The 24,673-nt window shown below is 40.9% G+C and overlaps 1 protein-coding gene across 2 annotated transcripts in view; it reads left to right on the top strand.

Annotated features, from left to right (window-relative positions):
- Positions 1-24,673, top strand: part of mgl (low-density lipoprotein receptor-related protein megalin) — a 611,193-nt gene that overhangs the window by 290,716 nt on the left and 295,804 nt on the right. For both annotated transcript variants that reach the window (XM_070084278.1, XM_070084279.1), the window contains exons 30-31: positions 17,547-17,865; positions 20,980-21,154. In XM_070084278.1, the coding sequence (XP_069940379.1) occupies positions 17,547-17,865; positions 20,980-21,154 (494 nt within the window). The remainder of the gene's footprint in view (positions 1-17,546; positions 17,866-20,979; positions 21,155-24,673) is intronic.

Here is a 24,673-nt window from a genome sequence, read left to right as displayed (position 1 = left end):
CCAGGAAAGTACTACTGTCCTGCCAGATGACTATGAAACAGAAACCTGTAACTGTTTTACATGATGGTAGGATTGCTGGTGTCTTTTCCTGTCTCATAAACATGCTGGATAGCAGGGATATCTTGCTACTTCTACTTACACTTAAGTCACACTACACAGGCACACACATGCATATATATACATGCAACTAGGTTTTTCTTCTTTTTTCTAAATAGCTCTTGTTCTTCTTTATTTCTTCTATTGTCCATGGAGAAATGGAAAAGAATCTTTCCTCCATAAGCCATGCGTGTCGTATGAGGCAACTAAAATGCCGGGAGCAATGGGCTAGTAACCCCTTCTCCTGTAAACATTTACTAAAAAAGAGAAGAAGAAAAACTTTATAAAACTGGGATGTTGGAATATGCATGGACGTAGTGGGGATGACAAGGAAGAGATGATTGCTGATTTTATAAATGAAAAGAAGTTGGACGTCCTGGCCCTAAGCAAAACAAAGCTGAAGGGGGTAGGGGAGTTTCGGTGGGGAGAAATAAATAGGATTAAGTCAGGGGTATCTGAGAGAGTTAGAGCTAAGGAACGGGTAGCAATAATGTTGAAGGATCAGTTAAGGAAGGAGAAGAGAGAATATAAATGTGTAAATTCAAGGATTATGTGGATTAAAATAAAGGTTGGATGAGAAAAGTGGGTCATAATAAGCATGTATGCACCTGGAGAAGAATGGTGCAGAGGAGAGAGAGAGAGATTTTGGGAGATGTTAAGCAAATGTATAGGAACCTTTGAACCAATTGAGAGAGTAATTGTGGTAGGGGACCTAAATGCTGAAGTAGGAGAAACATTTAGAGAGGGTGTAGTAGGTAAGTTTGGGGTGCCAGGTGTAAATGATAATGGGAGCCCTTTGATTGAACTTTGTATAGAAAGGGGTTTAGTTACAGGTAATACATATTTTAAGAAAAAGAGGATAAATAAGTATACAAGATATGATGTAGGGCATAATGACAGTAGTTTGTTGGACTAATTATTGGTAGATAAAAGACTGTTGAGTAGACTTCAGGATGTAGATGTTTATAGAGGGGCCACAGATATATCAGATCACTTTTTAGTTGTAGCTGCAGTGAGAGTAAAAGATAGATGGGATACAAGGAAAATGGAAGCATCAGGTAAAAGAGAGGTGAAGGTTTATAAACTAAAAGAGGAGGCAGTAAGGGTAAGATATAAACAACTATTGGAGGATAGATGGGCTAGTGAGAGTATAGGCAATGGGGTCAAAGAAGTATGGGGTAGGTTTAAAAATGTAGTGTTGGAGTGTTCAGCAGAAGTTTGTGGTTACAGGAAAGTGGGTGTGGGAGGGAAGAGGAGGGATTAGTGGAATGGTGATGTAAAGAGAGTAGTAAAGGAGAAAAAGTTAGCATATGAGGGTTTTTTTACAAAGTAGAAGTGATGCAAGGAGGGAAGAGTAGATGGAGAAAAAGAAAGAGGTTAAGAGAGTGATGAAGCAATGTAAAAAGAGAGCATATGAGAGAGTGGGCGAGATGTTATCAACAAATTTTGTTGAAAATAAGAAAAAGTTTTGGAGTGAGGTTAATGAGGTGAGGAAACCTAAGGAACAAATGGATTTGTCAGTTAAAAATAGGGGAGGAGAGTTATTAAATGGAGAGTTAGATGTATCGGGAAGATGGAGGGAATATTTTGAGGAATTGTTAAATGTGTATAGGGCAAGGAGGAATAACATCTTGTAGGAGTGAGAAAGAGCCAGTTGTGAGTGTGGGGAAAGTTCATGAGGTAGTGGGTAGAATGAAAGGGGGTAAGGCAGCTAGGATTGATGGGATTAAGATGGAAATGTTAAAAGCAGGTGGGGACATAGTTTTGGAGTGGTTGGTGCTATTATTTAATAAATGTATGGAAGAGGGTAAGGCACCTAGGGATTGGCAGAGAGCGTGCATAGTTCCTTTGTATAAAGGCAAAGGGGACAAAAGAGAGTGCAAAAATTATAGGGAATAAGTTTGTTGAGTATACCTGGTAAAGTGTATAGTAGAGTTATTATTGAAAGAATTAAGAGTAAGTTGGAGAATAGGATAACAGATGAACAAGGAGGCTTTAGGAAAGGTAGGGGGTGTGTGGACCAAGTGTTTACAGTGAAACATAAAAGTGAACAGTATTTAGATAAGGCTAAAGAAGATTTTGTGGCATTTATGGATTTGGAAAAGGCATATGACAGGGTGGATAGAGAGGCAATGTGGCAGATGTTGCAGGTGTATGGTATACGAGGTAGGTTACTGAAAGCAGTGAAGAGTTTTTATGAGGATAGTGAGGCTTAAGTTAGAGTATGTAGGAAAGAGGGAGATTATTTCCCAGTAAAAGTAGGCCTTAGACAAATATGTGTGATGTCACCATGGTTGTTTAATATATTTATAGATGGGGTTGTAAGAGAAGCGAATGCTAGGGTCTTGGCAAGAGGCATGGAGTTAAAAGTTAAAGAATCAAACATAAAGTGGGAGTTGTCACAGTTGGTTTTTGCTGATGACACTGTGCTCTTGGGAGATTCTGAAGAGAAGTTGCAGAGGTTGGTGGATGAATTTGGCAAGGTATGTAAAAGAAGAAAATAGAAAGTGAATATAGGAAAGGGTAAGAGTATGAGGATAAAATGATTAGGTGATGAAAGATTGGATATCAGATTGGAGGGAGAAAGTATGGAGGAGGTGAATGTATTCAGATATATGGGGGTGGACGTGTCAGCAGATGGGTCTATGAAAGATGAGGTGAATCGTAGAATTGATTAGGGGGAAAAGGGTGAGCGGTGCACTTAGGAGTCTGTGGAGATGAAGAACTTTGTCCTTGGAAGCAAAGAGGGGAATGTATGAGAGTATAGTTTTACCAAAGCTCTTATATGGGTGTGAAGCATGGGTGATGAATGTTGCAGCAAGGAGAAGGCTGAAGGCAGTGGAGATGTCATGTCTGAGGGCAATGTGTGGTGTGAATATAATGCAGAGAATTCTTAGTTTGGAAGTTAGGAGGAGGTGCGGGATTGCCAAAACTGTTGTCCAGAGGGCTGAGGAAGGGTTGTTGAGGTGGTTCAGACATGTAGAGGGAATGAAATGAAGCAGAATGACTTCAAGAGTGTATCAATCTGTAGTGGAGGGAAGGTGGGGTAGGGGTCGGCCTAGGAAAGGTTGGAAGGAGGGGGGTAAAGGAGGTTTTGTGTGTGAGGGGCTTGGACTTCCAGCAAGCATGCGTGAGTGTATTTGATAAGAGTGAATGGAGACAAATGGTTTTTAATACTTGATGTGCTGTTGGAGTGTGAGCAAAGTAACATTTATCAAGGGATTCAGGGAAACCGGCAGGCCGGACTTGAGTCCTGGAGATGGGAAGTACAATGTCTGCACTCTAAAGGAGGGGTGTTAATGTTGCAGTTTTATAAACTGTAGTGTAAAGCACCCCTCTGGCAAGACAGTGATGGAGTGAATGATGATGAAAGTTTTTCTTTTTCGGGCATACCTGCCTTGGTGGGAATTGGCCGATGTGTTAATAATAATATATATATATGTATGAAAATAAGAAAAATTTTTGGAGTGAGTTAAACAAGTTAAGAAAGCCTCGGGAAAGTATGGATTTGTCAGTTAAAAACAGAGTAGGGGAATTAGTAGATGGAGAGAGGGAGGTATTAGGTAGATGGCGAGAATATTTTGAGGAACTTTTAAATGTTGAGGAAGAAAGGGAGGCGGTAATTTCATGCACTGGTCAGTTAGATATACCATCTTTTAGGAGTGAAGAAGAGCAGAATGTAAGTGTGGGGGAGGTACGCGAGGCATTATGTAGAATGAAAGGGGGTAAAGCAGCTGGAGCTGATGGGATCATGACAGAAATGTTAAAAGTAGGGGGGGGATATAGTGTTGGAATGGTTGGTACTTTTGTTTAATAAATGTATGAAAGAGGGGAAGGTACCTAGGGATTGGCGGAGAGCATGTATAGTCCCTTTATATAAAGGGAAAGGGGACAAAAGAGATTGTAAAAATTATAGAGGAATAAGTTTTTGAGTATACCAGGAAAAGTGTACGGTAGGGTTATAATTGAAAGAATTAGAGGTAAGACCAGACTGTAGGATTGCGGATGAGCAAGGAGGTTTCAGAGTGGGTAGGGGATGTGTAGATCAAGTGTTTACATTGAAGCATATATGTGAACAGTATTTAGATAAAGGTAGGGAAGTTTTTATTGCATTTATGGATTTAGAAAAGGCATATGATAGAGTGGATAGGGGAGCAATGTGGCAGATGTTGCAAGTATATGGAATAGGTGGTAAGTTACTAAATGCTGTAAAGAGTTTTTATGAGGATAGTGAGGCTCAGGTTAGGGTGTGTAGAAGAGAGGAAGACTACTTCCCGGTAAAAGTAGGTCTTAGACAGGGATGTGTAATGTCACCATGGTTGTTTAATATATTTATAGATGGGGTTGTAAAAGAAGTAAATGCTAGGGTGTTGAGGAGAGGGGTGGGATTAAATTATGGGGAATTAAATTCAAAATGGGAATTAACACAGTTACTTTTTGCTGATGATACTGTGCTTATGGGAGATTCTAAAGAAAAATTGCAAAGGTTAGTGGATGAGTTTGGGAATGTGTGTAAAGGTAGAAAGTTGAAAGTGAACATAGAAAATAGTAAGGTGATGAGGATATCAAATGATTTAGATAAAGAAAAATTGGATATCAAACTGGGGAGGAGTATGGAAGAAGTGAATGTTTTCAGATACTTGGGAGTTGACGTGTCGGCGGATGGATTTATGAAGGATGAGGTTAATCATAGAATTGATGAGGGAAAAAAGGTGAGTGGTGCATTGAGGTATATGTGGAGTCAAAAAACGTTGTCTATGGAGGCAAAGAAGGGAATGTATGAAAGTATAGTAGTACCAACACTCTTATATGGATGTGAAGCTTGGGTGGTAAATGCAGCAGCGAGGAGACGGTTGGAGGCAGTGGAGATGTCCTGTCTAAGGGCAATGTGTGGTGTAAATATTATGCAGAAAATTCGGAGTGTGGAAATTAGGAGAAGGTGTGGAGTTAATAAAAGCATTAGTCAGTGGGCAGAAGAGGGGTTGTTGAGGTGGTTTGGTCATTTAGAGAGAATGGATCAAAGTAGAATGACATGGAAAGCATATAAATCTATAGGGGAAGGAAGGAGGGGTAGGGGTCGTCCTCGAAAGGGTTAGAAAGAGGGGGTAAAGGAGGTTTTGTGGGCGAGGGGCTTGGACTTCCAGCAAGCGTGCATGATCGTGTTAGATAGGAGTGAATGGAGACGAATGATACTTGGGACCTGATGATCTGTTGGAGTGTGAGCAGGGTAATATTTAGTGAAGGGATTCAGGGAAACCGGTTATTTTCATATAGTCGGACTTGAGTCCTGGAAATGGGAAGTACAATGCCTGCACTTTAAAGGAGGGGTTTGGGATATTGGCATTTTGGAGGGATATGTTGTGTATCTTTATATGTATATGCTTCTAAACTGTTGTATTCTGAGCACCTCTGCAAAAACAGTGATAATGTGTGAGTGTCGTGAAAGTGTTGAATGATGATGAAAGTATTTTCTTTTTGGGGATTTTCTTTCTTTTTTGGGTCACCCTGCCTCGGTGGGAGACGGCCGACTTGTTGAAAAAAAAAAAAAACACTTACCTTGTAGGAGATGTTAGTTTAACTTGTTAGTTTGATGGAGGAGATGCTGGCGGAGGTTTAGGGTGGTTGAAAATAGCAGGCCAGTGTATGTTCAGTGGCCCTATACACATCCAGCAGAATCTCACTAGCTGAGCAGCGCAGGCAGGCGAGGAAGACCAGAGCCATCAGACCCCTCGATGCCACCACCCTTCCCTGTCCACACTGCCAGTGAACGTTTCATGAGCGGATTGACATGACAAGTCATCTGCGTACCCACCAACTTCGACCCCAGGATGACTAGATGGTCCTCGTCAAATCGACAGACAAACAACACACATTCAACAACATTGGAGAGTTACTTTCGTGTCATTTTTCTATTGCTTACTCACTTAACTTACTTGCTACACTGTTAATTCTACACTTTATCACTGGCTGGCACTATAGCCTTTATCAATAGCTGCTGCTTTAGTATCGTACATATCATAGAATCACTGAGTCACTGCAGAAGGCACATTCTCCCTTCTCGTCCACCTCCACTTTGGTACTTTGCTAGGAGTTTTTTCTTGAATTCTATTGTGCTTCTTTCCTTCTTTACCACAGGGCTGGCACTAGAAGCTTTCTTTGGGCCCATGGTGGCTTATTTAGCAGTTACAAGCACTAAAAACAATGGAATAATACAAAATATATCCCATGTATGCGTGGAATTGTTCTCACTGGCTTGTAAACAACGGCACACTACCTGTACATGGAGTGGACGGGTGGCCACAGGAGGCTCAGGCCACGCGGACACGTTTGGCATGAATTTTCTTAACTGAGTTTTCCATCGTTAGCCGAGCCAATATTTTGATGCAAAAACGTATCTGTATCCAATTTTATCGCTATCCGATGGCATCGTTAACTGAAAGTTCAATGTACTCTTTTATTAATGACTCAGACTTATGACGAGCTCTCCGACCAGTAGGCATACTAAATAATATATATTAGAGCTGATTTCCTCTATTCTGTTTATTACTATATACAGAACACTGCTGTATAAACATTTAACAATACATTGGACCCCTGACTTATGATATTAATCCGTTCCAGAGAGCTCATCGTTAGACAAAATTATCGTAAATCAAATTAATTTTCCCCATGAGAAATAATGGAAATCCAGTTAATCCATTCCAGACACCCAAAAGTATGAAAATTTTTTTTTTAACACATGTAATATACATTTTCCTACACACAAAAAGAAGGATACATGCACAATATACTGTACTAACTGAAGAATAAATGACACCTTTATTGAAGCTGTAGTGATATGTGATGAGATGGGAGGAGGAGAGATGGAAGTGTATTTATTTTTGGAAAGGGAATCCCATTCCATAAGGACTTTAGGTACCAAGTCCTTTTCTGGGGTTACTTCCCTTCTTCTTTTAATGCCACTGGGAACAACTAGAGAGTCACTGGATCTCTGTTGCACCAAAAATCTATCCATAGAGCTCAGTACCTCACGTTCCTTTAAGGCTTTCTTAAAGTGGTTTACAACAGTGTCATTGTAACAGTCACCAGCATGGCTTGCAATAGCTGTGTTAGGGTGATTTTCTTCCATGAAGGTTACATTTCCTTAATCTTTGAAGAAGGCAATTTCCTCAATTTCTCTCTCCCCTCCTCTGAAGCAATTTCCTCAGTTGTGGCCTCTTGCTGTTGCAGATGCTCTCGCAGCTGATCAGTGGTTGGTTCTTCATCGTCATCCTCCACCAACTCTTCCACATCCTCCCTACTAACCTCCAACCCAAAGGACTTCCCCAATGCCACAATAGATTCCACAACTAGCATAGGCTCCTGAGGGTTAACCCAAAACCCTTCAAAATCCCTCTCTTCTACACATTTTGGCCACATTTTCCTCCAAGCAGAGTTCAAGGTACTGTTAGTCAGTCCTTCCCAAGCCTTACCTATAAGGTTTATGCAGTTGAGGATACTAAAGTGATCTTTCCAAAACTCTTAGAGTCAATCGAGTGTCTGCGGTCACTTCAAAACACTTTTGAAACATTGCTTTGGTGTACAGTATTTTGAAATTTGAAATGACTTGTTGGTCCATGGGCTGGAGGAGAGGAGTGGTATTAGGAGGCAAAAACTTCACTTTTATGAAGCTCAACTCTCCCGAAATTCGCTCTGGCAAGTCTGAAGGACGACCAGGAGCACTGTCTAATACCAGGAGGCACTTAAGGTCCAATTTATTTTCCAGGAGGTAATTTCTTACAGTGGGGCCAAACACATGGTAAAACCAGTCATAGAAAATGTCCCTAGTGACCCATGCCTTACTATTTGCCTTCCACATCACACACAAATTAACCTTGATGACATTGTTTTTCCTGAACACACTGGGAGTTTCAGAGTGATACACGAGTAGAGGCTTCACTCTGCAATCCCCACTAGCATTACTACACAACATTAAAGTAACCCTGTCCTTCATAGGCTTGTGTCCTGGGAGTGCTTATTCCTCCTGTGTAATGTAGGTCCTGTTTGGCATTTTCTTCCAAAACAGGCCTGTTTTGTCACAATTAAACACTTTTTGGGGTTGCAATCGTTCAGCCTCTATGTACCCCTGGAATTCCTGCACATATTTTTCAGCCGCTTTTTTGTCCGAACTGGCAGCCTCACCATGCCTTACCACACTGTCTGCCACTATGATTCTTAAATCTCTCAAACCATCCTTTGCTGACCTTAAATTCACTCACACGACTACTAGTTGCAGACATTTTTTTAATTAAATTTAATTTAATTAAATTTAATTCCCTTTTCACATATGATCGCTTGAGAGATGCTAGCTCCTGATATGTGCTTTTTGTTTATCCACACCAATAACAGTCTTTCAACATCTTCAAGTACTTGCGATCTGTGTTTCGAAAAGATACTTGCACCTTTCGCAGCAACAGCTTCCTTGATTGCCTTTTTGTTGGCCAAGATAGTAGCGATGGTTGATTGGGGTTTGTTGTACAACCTCGCCAGCTCAGAGACATGCACTCCACTCTCATATTTTGTGATTATCTCTTTCTTCATTTCTATAGTAATTTCTATAGTAATGGTGGCTTATTTAGCAGTTACAAGCACTAAAAACACTAGAATAATACAAAATGTACCGAATGTATGCGTGGGAACGACTGCACTGGCTTGTAAATATTGGCACACTAAATGAAGGCAGGGCAGCTAAGGTGCGTTCAGGCCAGAGAGACGTGTGGACGCGTTCGGGATGAATGATGTAAGTCGAGTTTTTGTTCGTATGTCGGGGGAATTTTTTTACGCTGAAACGCTTTGTAAGTCGATTTTATCGTAAGATGAGGCCTTCATAAGTCGGGGGCTCACTGTATACCAGAAATGTTATAAATGGTGCAAAGGTGACATTAAAACAATATCAAAGATGGTTGACACAAACCCACTACCATTATAGTATGCTTCTCACTTAACGATGAATTTGTTTACGAATGTGGTCCTAGGATTGGAACTCCATTGTTAAGTGAAGAGAGGCTGTATTTATGTATTTATTTTATTTTTTAATACGTCGGCTGTTTCCCACCAAGGCAGGGTGACCCAAAAAGAAAGAAAAAACTTTCATTATCATTCAACACTTTCACCATCACTCATACATAATCACTGTCTTTGCAGAGGCACTCAGATACAACAGTTTAGATGTCCCTCTAAACTGCCAATATCTTAAACCCCTTCTTTAAAGTGCAGGCATTGTACTTCTAATTTCCAGAACTCAAGACCATCTAACCAGTTTCCGTGGATCCCTTCACAAAATATTACCCTGCTCACACTCCAACAGCTCGTCAGGTTCCAGAAAACCATTCGTCTCTATTCACTCCTATCTAACACACTCATGCACGCTTGCTTGAAGTTCAAGCTCCTCGCCCACAAAACCTCCTTGACAACCTCCCTCCAACCTTTTTGAGGACGTCCCCCAACCCTGCCTTCCTTCCCATACAGATTTATGTGCTCTCCAATCATTCTTTGTTTCATTCTCGCTAAATGATCAAACCACCTCAACAACCCCTCTTCAGCCCTCTGACTAATACTTTTAGTAACTCCGTGCCTCCTAATTTCCACACTACAAATTCTCTGCACAATGTTTACACCATACATTGCCCTTAGACACGACATTTTCACTGCTTCCAGCCTCCTCCTCCTCACTGCAGCCTTTACAACCCATGCTTCACACTCATATAAGAGTGTTAGTACCACTATACTCTTATATGGGTGTGAAGCATGGGTTGGAATGCTGCAGTGAGGAGGAAGCTGGAGGCATTGGAGATGTCATTTCTAAAGGCAATGTGTGGTGTAAATATTATGCAGATAATTTATAGTGTGGAAATTAGGAGGTGTGGAGTTACCAAAAGAATTAGTCAGAGGGCTGAAGAGAGGTTGTTGAGGTGGTTTGGTCATTTACAAAGAATGGAACAAAGTAGAATGACTTGGAGAGCGTATAAATCTGTAGGGAAAGGACGGCGGGGTAGGGGTCGTCCTTGAAAAGGTTGGAGGGAGGGGGTAAAGGAGGTTTTGTGGGTGAGGGGCTTGGACTTTCAACAAGCATACATGAGCATGTTAGATAGGAGTGAATGGAGATGAATAGTTTTTGGGACCTGATGAGCTGTTGGAGTGTGAGCAGGGTAGTATTTTGTGAAGGGATTCTGGGAAACTGGTTAGCCAGACTTGAGTCCTGGAAATGGGAAGTACAATGCCTGTTGTTTAATCATTAACCCCTTGACTGTCGCAACCCCCAATCCTGAGGTGTCTCCTGGTGTCGCAAAATTTAAAAAAAAAAAAAAAATTATTTTTTCTTAAGAAATGATAGAGAATCTTTTCCCGATTGTAATGACACCAAAAAAAAACGAAATTTGATGGAAAACTGACGGACTTACGCTCTCGCAAAGTTAGCGACCTTGGCGATATTTACAAATCGGCGATTTCACCCACTTTGAGCCCTATTTTCGGCTAATTCCATTGTACCAGTCGACCAAACTCATAGCTATTTCTTTAGAACTCCATTTTTTCTATCAATTGAGTACAAGAAACTCCCCATTTACCAATCTCAACTACCCAATAACGTGGTCAGAAATTTGCAGTTTGGCCAATTTCACGAAAATTAAAAAATACGACAATTTCAAAATAAGGTCCAAAATGAACAATGCAGACATTCCTGACTCTAAAATAACATTTTCTTTGTTCATCAGTCATGTGTCCAGGCCCCTCTGATATTACTCTTGCTTTCTATTTTGAATTTTTATTCTAACAAAAAATAGAAGATTTACTATTATGCAGACTACTCCAATACTGTAATAATTGTATAAATAACACTTCACATTTGTCTATATTAAACTGCATCTGCCACTTCTCCGACCACTGCATCAGTCTATTCAAATCATCCTGGAGTGCACTAATATCCTCAATAGAATGAATTGGATGGCCTATTTTGGTGTCATCAGCAAATTTGCTTATGTCGCTATTTATTCCCTCATCTATATCACTTATGTAAATTGTGAGCAACAAGGGGCCCAACACTGACCCCTGTGGAACACTGCTTGTGATGTGCCCCCATTTTGATTTCTCCCCATTTATGCAAACTCTTTGCTGCCTATTTGTCAACCACGCCTCTACCCAGGAAAAAATATCTCCTCCTATTCCGTGTGCCCTAAGTTTCCTCAAAAGTTACAGTTTTACTAACTTTTTCACTAAGGTATTTGAGGAGGTAGATCATGGTAATGAATATGATATTATGTATATGGACTTCAGTAAGGTGTTTGACAGAGTTCTACATCAGAGGCTACTGAGGAAAATTAAGGCACATGGAATAGGAGGAGAAATTTTTTCCTGGGTAGAGGCATGGTTGACAGACAGAAAGCAGAGAGTTTTTGTCATTGGGGAGAAATCAAAGTGGAGGCACATTATGAGTGGTGTTCCACAGGGGTCAGTGTTGGACCCTTTGTTCACAATTTATATAAACGATATTGATGAGGGAATAAATAATGACATAAGCAAGTTTGCTGATGGCACCAAAATAGGTCGCCTAATTCATTCTAATGAGGACATTAGAGCACTCCAGGAAGATTTGAATAGACTGAAGCAAAGTTCTAAATATTGGACGAGAAAATTGCCATGCCACTAATAAACTAAATAATGTAAATCTTAATATTACTGATTGCAAAAGGGATTTAGGAGTTCTGGTTAGCAATAATCTAAAACCAAGACAACAGTGCATAAGTGTTCGCAATAAAGCAAACAGAATCCTTGGCTTCACATCAAGGGACATAAATAGGAGTCCTCAGATTGTTCTTCAACTTTAACCCTTAAACGGTCCAAACGTATATATACGTTCACGCGCGTAGTGCCCCAAACGTGTATATACGTTTTCTTTGTCATTCATTCAACATTGCCACTATAAGCCTGAGTCACCTAGACATGAGAGAATGGATGTGTTCACTCACTGTGTGCCATATTAAAATAATTGGGGATGCCTGGGTACCATATGCTCTTTTTTCCTTTAAAAAAAAAAAAGATTTTTTTTTCTCAAAAAATTTGGGGCACTACGCGAGTGAACGTATATATACGTTTGGACCGTTTAAGGGTTAAATATCCTTGGTTAGGCCTCATTTAGATTATGCTGCATAGTTTTGATCACCGTATTATAGAATGGATATAAATGCACTGGAAAACATACAAAAGAGGATGACAAAGTTGATCCCATGTATCAGAAATCTTCCCTATAGGACAGACTGAGGGCCCTGAATCTTCACTCTCTAGGAAGGCATAGACTTAGGGGGATTTGATTGAAGTGTATAAATCAACAACAGGAATAAATAAAGGGAATGTAAATAGCATGCTAAAAATATTTAGCAAGACAGACAGATTTAAGCTGTAAAAATTCAGAATCAGGAAGGATATAGGAAAGCACTAGTTTGGTAATACAGTGGACCCCCACATACCGTTGGCATCACATAACGATTAATCCGCATACCGCTTGCTTTAATCGCAAAAATTTTGCCTCGCATACCGCTTAAAAACCCGCTCACCGATTTTCGTCCGAGACGCGTCCAATGTGCGCCCTCAGCCAGCCTCACATGTGCCGCCAGTGGCATTGTTTACCAGCCAGCCTCCGCGGTAACATCCAAGCATACAATCGGAATATTTCGTATTATTACAGTGTTTTCGGTGCTTTTTCTGGAAAATAAGTGACCATGGGCCACAAGAAAGCTTCTAGTGCCAACCCTACAGCAATAAGGGTGAGAATTACAATAGAGATGAAGAAAAAGATCATTGATAAGTATGAAAGTGGAGTGCGTGTCTCCGAGCTGGCCAGGTTGTATAATAAACCCCAATCAACCATCGCTACTATTGGTGGTACAGCTGCTGCTGCTGCTGTAGCATCATCTGCTGCTGCTGTAGCATCGTCTGCTGCTGCTGTAGCATCGTCTGCTGCTGCTGTAGCATCGTCTGCTGCTGCTGTAGCATCGTCTGCTGCTGCTGTAGCATTGTCTGCTGCTGCTGTAGCATCGTCTGCTGCTGCTGTAGCATCGTCTGCTGCTGCTGTAACATCGTCTGTTGCTGCTGTAGCATCGTCTGCTGCTGCTGTAGCATTGTCTGCTGCTGCTGCTGCTGTAGCATCGTCTGCTGCTGCTGTAACATCGTCTGTTGCTGCTGTAGCATCGTCTGCTGCTGCTGTAGCATCGTCTGCTGCTGCTGCTGCTGTAGCATCGTCTGCTGCTGCTGTAACATCGTCTGTTGCTGCTGTAGCATCGTCTGCTGCTGCTGTAGCATCGTCTGCTGCTGCTGTAGCATCGTCTGCTGCTGCTGTAGCATCGTCTGCTGCTGCTGCTGCTGTAGCATCGTCTGCTGCTGCTGTAACATCGTCTGTTGCTGCTGTAGCATCGTCTGCTGCTGCTGTAGCATCGTCTGCTGCTGCTGTAGCACTGTCAGCTGCTGCTGCTGCTGCTGCTGCTGTAGCACCGTTGTTGGTGTGGCTTATTGAGAATACCAAGAAACAATTAACCCCAGAGGATTTGCCACCCAGGATAACCCAAAAAAGTCAGTGTCATCGAAGACTGTCTAACTTATTTCCATTGGGGTCCTTAATCTTGTCTCCCAGGATGCAACCCACACCAGTCGACTAACACCCAGGTGAACAGGGAAAAATGCCTGGAACTAGTGCTCATATTGGTGAATTTAAAGCCAGCAAAGGTTGGTTTGAGAGATTTAAGAATCGTAGTGGCATACACAGTGTGATAAGGCCTGTTCTGGAAGAAAATGCCAAACAGGACCTACAGTACTCAGGAGGAAAAGGCACTCCCAGGACACAGTGTCTCATCAGTCATTGCTGCATCTTCAATAAAGGTAAGTGTCATTTATTCTTCATTTAGTAGACTAGTACATGCACAATATATACTGTGCATGTACTACTCTACTATTGTGCATGTATCCTTCTCTTTGTGTGTAGGAAAATGTATATTTCATGTGGTAAAAAATTTTTTTTTCATACTTTTGGGTGTCTTGCACGGATTAATTTGATTTCCATTATTTCTTATGGGGAAAATTCATTTGCATACCGATTATTTCGCATAACAATGAGCCCTCTTGCACGGATTAAAATCGTTATGCGGGGGTCCACTGTAGAGTTGTGGACGAGTGGAACAAGCTCCCGAGTACTGTCATAGAAGCGAAGATGTGTAGTTGTGGCATGCAAAGAGTACGTAACCTTTATTCGGCGCATGTACACACCCTCATTTACAGGCTATCTCCCCCAACCAGCGAACCAGGGACTGAGGGTTGACGATGGGGCCCCGTCGTTCAATCAGTACCCAGGTTCCAGCCAATGAGAAGATGGTTTTGGCAATCGCAGAGGTGATGTGGGTACCACTCGCCTGTCTGCCCTTGTCATTCCCATTCTAGAGCTGGTTGAAGCACGGTCTGCTCTCTAGTGGTCTCTATTCAGATAAGATAAGATAAGATAAGATTTCGTTCGGATTTTTAACCCCGGAGGGTTAGCCACCCAGGATAACCCAAGAAAGTCAGTGCGTCATCGAGGACTGTCTAACTTATTTCCATTGGGGTCCTTAATCTTGTCCCCCAGGATGCGACCCACACCAGTCGACTAACACCCAGGTACCTATTTGCTGCTAGGTGAACAGGACAACAGGTGTAAGGAAACGTGTCGAAATGTTTCCACCCGCCGGGAATCGAACCCGGGCCCTCCGTGTGTGAAGCGGGAGCTTTAGCCACCAGGCCAACGGGCCACATCCAGGCCACTGGGCCTTCCTTACTGTGGAGTGCACTAATACCTATTGTTGTACATAGTGTATATAGTGTACATGCTTCTGTTCTAAACTGGTGAAGGATAATATAAGTCAAAAGTTTTTCTGCTGTGTTTATTTTGCTCCCTTTACACCCAGGATAACAGGCCTTTAGGACTCCTGGGTTGTAATGTGGGTAGCCTGTCCGAGAGCTGGAGCTGGACTTAGAGCATGGGTTGAGCCTAGGGTGACGCTGGAAGCAGGAATATTGTGTAGCTTGCTGTCTGGCATTGCATTAGCTTTGACAGCGCTTTACAAACTTTGCGTGTCAATTGCCTTGCTATGGTCAGCCTTGCTATTGTATGATCGTTCAACAGCTCGCTACTAGCTTGTTCTGTGTGCTCGCTTCACTACGGTCAATCTTGTGTGAAGATTTTGCAGTCAGCTTTGCTATTGTGTATCCACCTTGCAAGCGTATGTGCATATTTTGCAATCGTACTGTGCATAGCTAAGCATGTTTTGCAAATAACATGTTACGTTGGGGTATTCTGCAATTGTACTGTGCATAGCAAATAAATTATACATTGGGGTATGCCACCTAGATGAGTCAGACGTCTGGTGTCGGCATATACTTAATTTAATTTGCCTAAATTGTCCCTACAGCGTTGTTGGCAAATTGCTCGTTCCATTGGCATTGATTACGAACGCACTCTCACAGCTGCGCAACTGCGTTCACTGATCACCGACAAGCTTTGGGAAGAGGAGATGGCACATCAGACTCCTCCCTCTACGGGAGCCAGGAATAAAACTCCGATGTTCTCGCAGGAGGAAGATGATACATCAATGGAGCAAAATCGTCAGTCTGGTGCAGCAGGGTTGTCTCAAGGTGAATCAGCGGCGTTGGCACTTGAGCTGGCAAAAATCAATCTTGAGCAGACTAGGGAGCAGAGGGCATTTGCCAAGGAAGAGTTTGATAGGGAAAAAGAAAGAAGGCAGTTTTCGCAACTTGTAAATGACTTTAGTTTACAGAAAGCAGTACAGCTTGTTCCCTGCTTCAATGAGGCCGAACCAGAACAATTTTTCGAAGCTTTCGAAAATCAGGCTCGAGCCTTGAGGTGGCCAGAACAGCATTGGGCATCGTTGGTTCACACAGCATTGTTTGGTAAGGCACAGGAATTTACGTCAGTGTTAAATGACACTGATTTTTCTGATTATAAAGTGGTGAAGACCACAGTTTTGAGAACATATACATGTATCCCAGCTACGTATAGGAAAAACTTCAAGTTAGGCAGATGACAGCTTGGTCAATCCCTGGTTGATTTTGTGCGACAGCAGACTAAAGCTTTTAGCAGCTGGTATAAAGCAAGTGGTGTTGCTGCCTTCGATGATCTTGTGCAGCTTATTCTGGCTGACAACCTGCTGGAGTCTGTGGGACCAGAGGTTCGAGTTTTTCTGCAGGATCATGACTTAACCACTGCATTGGAGGCAGCCAGGTTGGCTGATACCTTTGAAACTAACCGCTCCTTGTCAGAGTGGTCCCATCTCTCTTTTCAACAGCCTGGCATGAGCAAAGATCATCAACCCTTGGGATGTTGCCAGAGTTATGGCCAACACCGGAGAAGAATTAATCATTATGGGTTCAGGACATACACTAACAGTGGTAATGTTATTACCCAGTAATAACATGGCATCTTTCATGGGGAATCCCTCGGATACACCCACAATCAAGTATCCAGTGTAATATTTGCACTGTACATAAATTCTATGCAAGGGGACAGAATATATAGCTCCTCCGAATGCTTCCAGCAAAACAGATGAGTTTAAGGAGGTGTTCTTTGAAAGGGGTAATATTCCCTCTCTTATAAGTGAGCAATATGCTCCAGTATCTCTAAAGGTTTTGACTTGAGTTGTTTTGGAGTTTTCCTGAAGGGAAATAAGACTCTGACAGTAATAAGGGGCCATCCCTTTCTCTACTTCTTTCAGGGACATGTTACTAGGGATATTATAGATTTTCCCAATAGGTCGGGGTTTGTGGGGGCAGTTGGAACGGATGTGACCTACTTTGTTGCAGAGGAAGCAGACGACAGGCTTGCCCTTTACTCCCTGCTGACGTTGCAACTGGTGTCGCTCTGGGTGGTGTCTCTCTGGATACTGTTGTCGAGTTACACCATGTTGAGTGGTTTTTGTCTCTCACCAGGTGGACCATAAGTTGAGAAGTGTGGCTCACCAGGTGACTTAGTTGGCTGAAGTAGACGTTCTCCCTCCGGCTGGCACTTCATCCTCCAAGGTTAACGATCTCTTTAAAAATAGGTTGGATAAATACATGAGTGGGTGTGGGTGGGTGTGAGTTGGACCTGACTAGCTTGTGCAAACAGGTCTGATGCCGTGCTCCTTCCTTAAATGGATGTGGCCTGACGTGACTAGGTATGTCATTGGTTTAAGCCGGGAGGTGACTTGGACCTGCCTTGCATGGGCCAGTAGGCCTGCAGCAGTGTTCCTTCTTTCTTATGTTCTTATGTCTGACTTTTTTTGGGTTATCCTAGGTTCTCTACACATGTGCTGCTATGTATGATAATCTATGTAACTGTATTTGTGTATACCTGAAAACTTACTTACTTATTTGTATTTTAAAGGTTTTATTTTTTCCAGGTCACAATGTTCTTCACATAGATTATCACTATTCCAAAAACTACATTTATTGGATTGAGTTCAATCAAGGAGGTTCCAATGGCATTTACCGATCAAGACCCAATGGTTCTGATTACGAAGGTGTTGTCACAGATGGTATTGGCGCTAACGGAATCCGTGGCATAGCTATTGATTGGATTGCAAACAACATGTATTTCACTAATGTGTTCCCTCATGAAACTTATGTTGAAGTGTCTTGGCTGGATGGAACCAACAGGATGGTTTTGAAGAGTTTAACAAAGGACTCACCTAGAGAACTGGCAGTTAATCCAATTAAGAGGTAAGAAATTACATTAAATATTAGTATATTTTTTTTTTTTTTTTTTTTGTAAAGGTGGTCTCAGGTCTTTTGTTTAGGCATGGAAAGAGGATGGAGCAGACGTGGACTGCTAGGTCTAATTGAACTATCTAAATTACACATGGCATTTCACATAAGGTTTCCATATTATCATTATTTCATTTGGTTGTTCATTTACTTCTAATAAATGTAGATTGCAATAGAAATCTTCTTTCAACAAACTGGCCATATCCCACCGAGGCTGCAGTAGAAATATAGTTTAGTAAATTAGATTTTATTAAAGTTTATTGTGTAGTTTTCCTGATCCACATTTATATGTAATGTGTAAGTTGAAGAAAAACCAGCAAATGGATCATGGTGATAACTATGTAATATTGTAAACAGTTCTGTGAGATTGTGATATGAACAGTTGACTCTTTCATGTGTAACTTAGAAGTGTTTGTATTCTGCTCTTGTATTTTACAAAGGTGATGAATGGTTCTCTCATTACATATCAACAGTATTCAGTACAGGAGGGCCCCGCTTGTACTACAGGTTAGGTTCCTGGCTACTGCTGTAAAGTGAAATCACTGTTAAGTGAAACACAGCCTTTTTTCACTTTCAAATGCATATAAAAGACTGATAACATGTTTACACCATCATATATCTAGTGAGCAATAGAGCTAGGCCTTAAAAATGCATATACAGTACACGAAAGATTGGATATCAGATTGGAGGGAGAGTGAATGGAGGAGTTGAATGTTTTCAGATATTTGAGAGTGAACGTGTCAGCAGATGGGTCTATGAAAGATGAGGTGAATCATAGAATTGACAAGGGGAAAAAGGTGAGTGGTGCATTGAGGAGACAAAGAACTTGATCCATGGAAGCAAAGAGGGGAATGTTTGAGAGTATAGTTATACCAATGTTCTTATATGGGTGTGAAGCATGGGTGGTGAATGTTGCAATAAGGAGAAGGCTGGAGGCAGTGGAGATGTCATGTCTGAGGGCAGTGTGTGGTGTGAATATAATGCAGAGAATCTGTAGTTTGGAGATTAAGAGGAAGTGCGGGATTATCAAAACTATTATCCAGAAGGCTGAGGAGGGGTTATTGAGGTGGTTTGAACATTTAAGAGAGGAAGGAACAAAATGAATTTCGATAGTGTATAAATCTGTGGTGGAGGGAAAACGGGGTAGGGGTCGGACTAGGAGGTGGTAAAGGGAAGTTTAAAGGAGGTTTTGTATGCAAGGGGCTTGGACTATCAGCAGGCATGCATGAGTGTGTTAGGAGCGAATGGAGACAAATGGTTTTTAGGACTTGACATGCCGTTGGAGTGTGAGGAAGGTAACATTTAAGAACAGATTTAAGGAAACTAGCAGGCAGGATGTGAGTCCTGGAGATGGGAAGTACAGTGCCTGCACTCTGAAAGAGGGGTGTTAATACTGCCGTTTTGTAACTGTAGTGTAAGCATGCCTCTGGCAAGACAGTGATGGTGTGAATGATGATGAAAGTTTTTCTTTTTCGAGCCACCTTGCCTTGGTGAGAAATGGCCATTGTGTTAATAAAAGAAAAAATAAAACATTATTGACCTTAACCCTTTGAGGGTCCAAGAATTTAAAAAAAAAAAACAAAAAGTATGAAATTTGATGGAAAATTGACGAAATTACACTACTGCGAATTTGTGTCAGCGATATTTACACATTGGCAATTTTGCCCAATTTGACTCCTATTTTAGGCCAGTTACATTATTTCAGTCTACCAAATTCTTAGCTATTTTGCTACTATTACTTCTATTTTATTGACTGAGCACAAGAAACTACCCAATAAAGTGATCAGAAATTGGTAATTTGGCCAATTTCACACCAAGTTCAAAATATTCCAATTTCAAAATAGGGTCCAGAATAAACAGTGCAGGCATTCCTGGCACTAAAATAACATTTCGTCTGTTTATTAGTTATATTTCCAGGCTTTACAGATGAATTCCATTTTGATTTTTTATTTACATAAAGAATTTTTATTCACACCAAAAAATAGAAGATTTACTATTATGCAGTTATGTAATATCGTAATAATGTATAAATAATATCAGCACATTCATGAACGTATATTAGACCTGCCAATTGATGTGTATTGGATGCGTGACCTCATTTGTTTACTCATGAACATTGGCAAAAGCTGAACATTTCCGCTAATTTGAGCTCAATTTCAAGCTATTTTCAATACTAAAATCAATCAAAATCATCTCTGTTTCTGTAATATATCTTCCATTCTATCAAATGAGACCAAGAAACCGTGAATACAACTGTAAAAACCACATGAAAGTACACCGCAAAGTCGGTGTTTTAATCCAGAAAACACAGTTGCATTTTTTTCGCATTATGCACTGTGTACTGCAGGATTTGTTTTATATGGTGTACACTTACCACATAGATGTACTCTCTCATATCTAGGCCCAAATTTACCACTCACGGCTTAATTATCTGAGTGAACTGAGCTCATAACGTAGATCTACAGCTTGGACCCTCAGAGGGTTAAAATATTTTAGTATTTAGCTTATAGTGAGTGGTGAATATATTTATTTTAGGAACCCTGAATAAATAAAGAATGGGTATAATTGAAAACTGCTGTAATAATAATAATAATAATAATAATAATAATAATATCTTTATTTACTACAAGTACATGGTATGCAGGCCTAGCTGACATCAATTATGTACTACTATATAGAAAGGCGCTTGTTATGCTGAGCATTTCGAGCAAATTAGGTCAGTTTTGTCCCAGGATGTGACCCACACCATTCGACTAACACCCGGGTACCCATTTTGAACTGATGGGTGAACAGGGACAGGGACAGCAGGTGTCTTATGGAAACATGTCCCTAATGTTTTCCAGCCGTACCGGAGGCGATTTGATCCCCGGACCTCAGTGTGTGAGCTGAGTGCGCTAGCGATTGGACAAAGCACTGCAAAGCAGGGCCTACCTATATTTTAGTTGTCATTTATTTCATGACCTTTTATAAAGTTAATTGTTGTAAAACATGCACATGAAATGTAAACCTTGAAAATTAAGACTTTTTTTATAATATAATTCTAAAAAATTTTTTCCTTTCTTTTACCAGGTACTTGTACTGGCTTGATTATGGTCAGTTCCCCATGATAGGCAGATCATTCCTTGATGGTACAAACTGGAAACCAATTGTGACTCAAGGGATTAGTAATCCACGTGACCTCACCATTGATATGTTTTCCCATGATGTCTACTGGGTTGATGCTAACCTAGATGCCATCAACAAAGTTAGTAATCATCTATTTAAAATAAAATATACAGTGAACCTATACTCTACCACTTTACTAATGACAGATCTCTAGAGTGCACATTTTTGCTAATGATTTTAAATGTACTGTATAAAAGTTGCCATAAATCACCCTTATTTTCCCAACAGAAATTGACTTAAAATACAGTGGACCCTCGGCTAACGCCTTTAATCCATTCCAGAGAGCTAGCCTTTAGCCGATTTAGCCTTTAGCCGAATTAATTTTCCCCATGAGAAATAATGGAAATCCACCTATGACTGCTGCACCTCTCCTGCCTACAGTATATAATCCACTTCTTCGCATATATGCTGTATTCTTTTCAAGATTGATGTACTGATTACATCGACTCAAGGCTGAGGGACTGATTACTTCAAACTCCTCCTGTTCTTCATCATTCTCCTTTGTATGGATTGATGAAGCCACTGTGTGGCGAAATGTTTCCTCATTAAAGATACCCAAGAGTTGCACTTATGTCTAATTTATCATATTCAGTAAACTTATTCCCCTACAATTTTTACAATATCTTTTGTCCCCCTTCCCTTTATATAAAGGAACTATGCATGCTCTCTGCCAATCCCTAGGTACCTTTCCCTCTTTCATACATTTATTAAACAAAAGTATCAATCACTCCAACACACTATGTATGTATGTATGTATGTATGTATATATATATATTTTTTTTTATTATCACACTGGCCGATTCCCACCAAGGCAGGGTGGCCCGAAAAAGAAAAACTTTCACCATCATTCACTCCATCACTGTCTTGCCAGAAGGGTGCTTTACACTACAGTTTTTAAACTGCAACATTAACACATTATAATTATAATTATATATATATATATTAGAATGTGGGGCAGAAGTTTGTGGTTATAGGAGGGTGGGGGCAGGAGGAAAGAGGAGTGATTGGTGGAATGATGAAGTAAAGGGTGTGATAAAAGAGAAAAAGGTAGCTTATGAGAGGTTTTTACAAAGCAGAAGTGTTATAAGAAGAGCAGAGTATATGGAGAGTAAAAGAAAGGTAAAGAGAGTGGTGAGAGAGTGCAAAAGGAGAGCAGATGATAGAGTGGGAGAGGCACTGTCAAGAAATTTTAATGAAAATAAGAAAAAATTTTGGAGTGAGTTAAACAAGTTAAGAAAGCCTAGGGAAAATATGGATTTGTCAGTTAAAAACAGAGTAGGGGAGTTAGTAGATGGGGAGATGGAGGTATTGGGTAGATGGCAAGAATATTTTGAGGAACTTTTAAATGTTAAGGAAGAAACAGAGGCAGTAATTTCATGCACTGGTCAGGGAGGTATACCATCTTTTAGGAGTGAAGAAGAGCAGAATGTAAGTGTGGGGGAGGTACGTGAGGCATTACGTAAAATGAAAGGGGGTAAAGCAGCTGGAACTGATGGGATCATGACAGAAATGTTAAAAGCAGGGGGGGATATAGTGTTGGAGTGGTTGGTACTTTTGTTTAATAAATGTATGAAAGAGGGGAAGGTACCTAGGGATTGGCAGAGAGCATGTATAGTCCCTTTATATAAAGGGAAAGGGGACAAAAGAGACTGTAAAAATTATAGAGGAATAAGCTTACTGAGTATACCAGGAAAAGTGTACGGTAGGGTTATAATTGAAAGAATTAGAGGTAAGACAGAATGTAGGATTGCGGATGAGCAAGGAGGTTTTAGAGTGGGTAGGGGATGTGTAGATCAGGTGTTTACATTGAAGCATATATGTGAACAGTATTTAGATAAAGATAGGGAAGTTTTTATTGCATTTATGGATTTAGAAAAGGCATATGATAGAGTGGATAGAGGAGCAATGTGGCAGATGTTGCAAGTATATGGAATAGGTGGTAAGTTATTAAATGCTGTAAAGAGTTTTTATGAGGATAGTGAGGCTCAGGTTAGGGTGTGTAGAAGAGAGGGAGACTACTTCCCGGTAAAAGTAGGTCTTAGACAGGGATGTGTAATGTCACCATGGTTGTTTAATATATTTATAGATGGGGTTGTAAAGGAAGTAAATGCTAGGGTGTTCGGGAGAGGGGTGGGATTAAATTTTGGGGAATCAAATTCAAAATGGGAATTGACACAGTTACTTTTTGCTGATGATACTGTGCTTATGGGAGATTCTAAAGAAAAATTGCAAAGGTTAGTGGATGAGTTTGGGAATGTGTGTAAAGGTAGAAAGTTGAAAGTGAACATAGAAAAGAGTAAGGTGATGAGGGTGTCAAATGATTTAGATAAAGAAAAATTGGATATCAAATTGGGGAGGAGGAGTATGGAAGAAGTGAATGTTTTCAGATACTTGGGAGTTGACGTGTCGGCGGATGGATTTATGAAGGATGAGGTTAATCATAGAATTGATGAGGGAAAAAAGGTGAGTGGTGCGTTGAGGTATATGTGGAGTCAAAAAACGTTATCTATGGAGGCAAAGAAGGGAATGTATGAAAGTATAGTAGTACCAACACTCTTATATGGGTGTGAAGCTTGGGTGGTAAATGCAGCAGCGAGGAGACGGTTGGAGGCAGTGGAGATGTCCTGTCTAAGGGCAATGTTTGGTGTAAATATTATGCAGAAAATTCGGAGTGTGGAAATTAGGAAAAGGTGTGGAGTTAATAAAAGTATTAGTCAGAGGGCAGAAGAGGGGTTGTTGAGGTGGTTTGGTCATTTAGAGAGAATGGATCAAAGTAGAATGACATGGAAAGCATATAAATCTATAGGGGAAGGAAGGCGGGGTAGGGGTCGTCCTCGAAAGGGTTGGAGAGAGAGGGTAAAGGAGGTTTTGTGGGCAAGGGGCTTGGACTTCCAGCAAGCGTGCGTGAGCGTGTTAGATAGGAGTGAATGGAGACGAATGGTACTCGGGACCTGACGATCTGTTGGAGTGTGAGCAGGGTAATATTTAGTGAAGGGATTCAGGGAAACCGGTTATTTTCATATAGTCGGACTTGAGTCCTGGAAATGGGAAGTACAATGCCTGCACTTTAAAGGAGGGGTTTGGGATATTGGCAGTTTGGAGGGATATGTTGTGTATCTTTATATGTGTATGCTTCTAGACTGTTGTATTCTGAGCACCTCTGCAAAAACAGTGATAATGTGCGAGTGTGGTGAAAGTGTTGAATGATGATGAAAGCATTTTCTTTTTGGGGATTTTCTTACTTTTTTGGGTCACCCTGCCTCGGTGGGAGACGGCCAACTTGTTGAAAAAACAAAAAAATAAAAAAAAAATATGTATACGTGTATATATATATATATACGTATATATCTATATATATACTATATATGTAGGTTGGTAGACAGCAATCGCCCAGGGAGGTACTACTATCCTGCCAAGTGAGTGTAAAATAAAAGCCTGTAATTGTTTTACAAGATGGTAGGATTGCTGGTGTCCTTTTTTCTGTCTCATGAACATGAAAGACTTCAGGTACATCTTGCTACTTCTACTTACACTTAGGTCACACTACACATACATGTACAAGCATATATATACACACCCCTCTGGGTTTTCTTCTATT

The sequence above is a fragment of the Cherax quadricarinatus genome, chromosome 12 (genome assembly GCF_038502225.1).
Source record: "Cherax quadricarinatus isolate ZL_2023a chromosome 12, ASM3850222v1, whole genome shotgun sequence".
Classification (NCBI taxonomy): Eukaryota; Metazoa; Arthropoda; class Malacostraca; order Decapoda; family Parastacidae; genus Cherax; species Cherax quadricarinatus.
The sequence above is the reverse complement of the archived record's forward strand: the minus strand, read 5'-3'. Positions and strand labels throughout refer to the sequence as shown.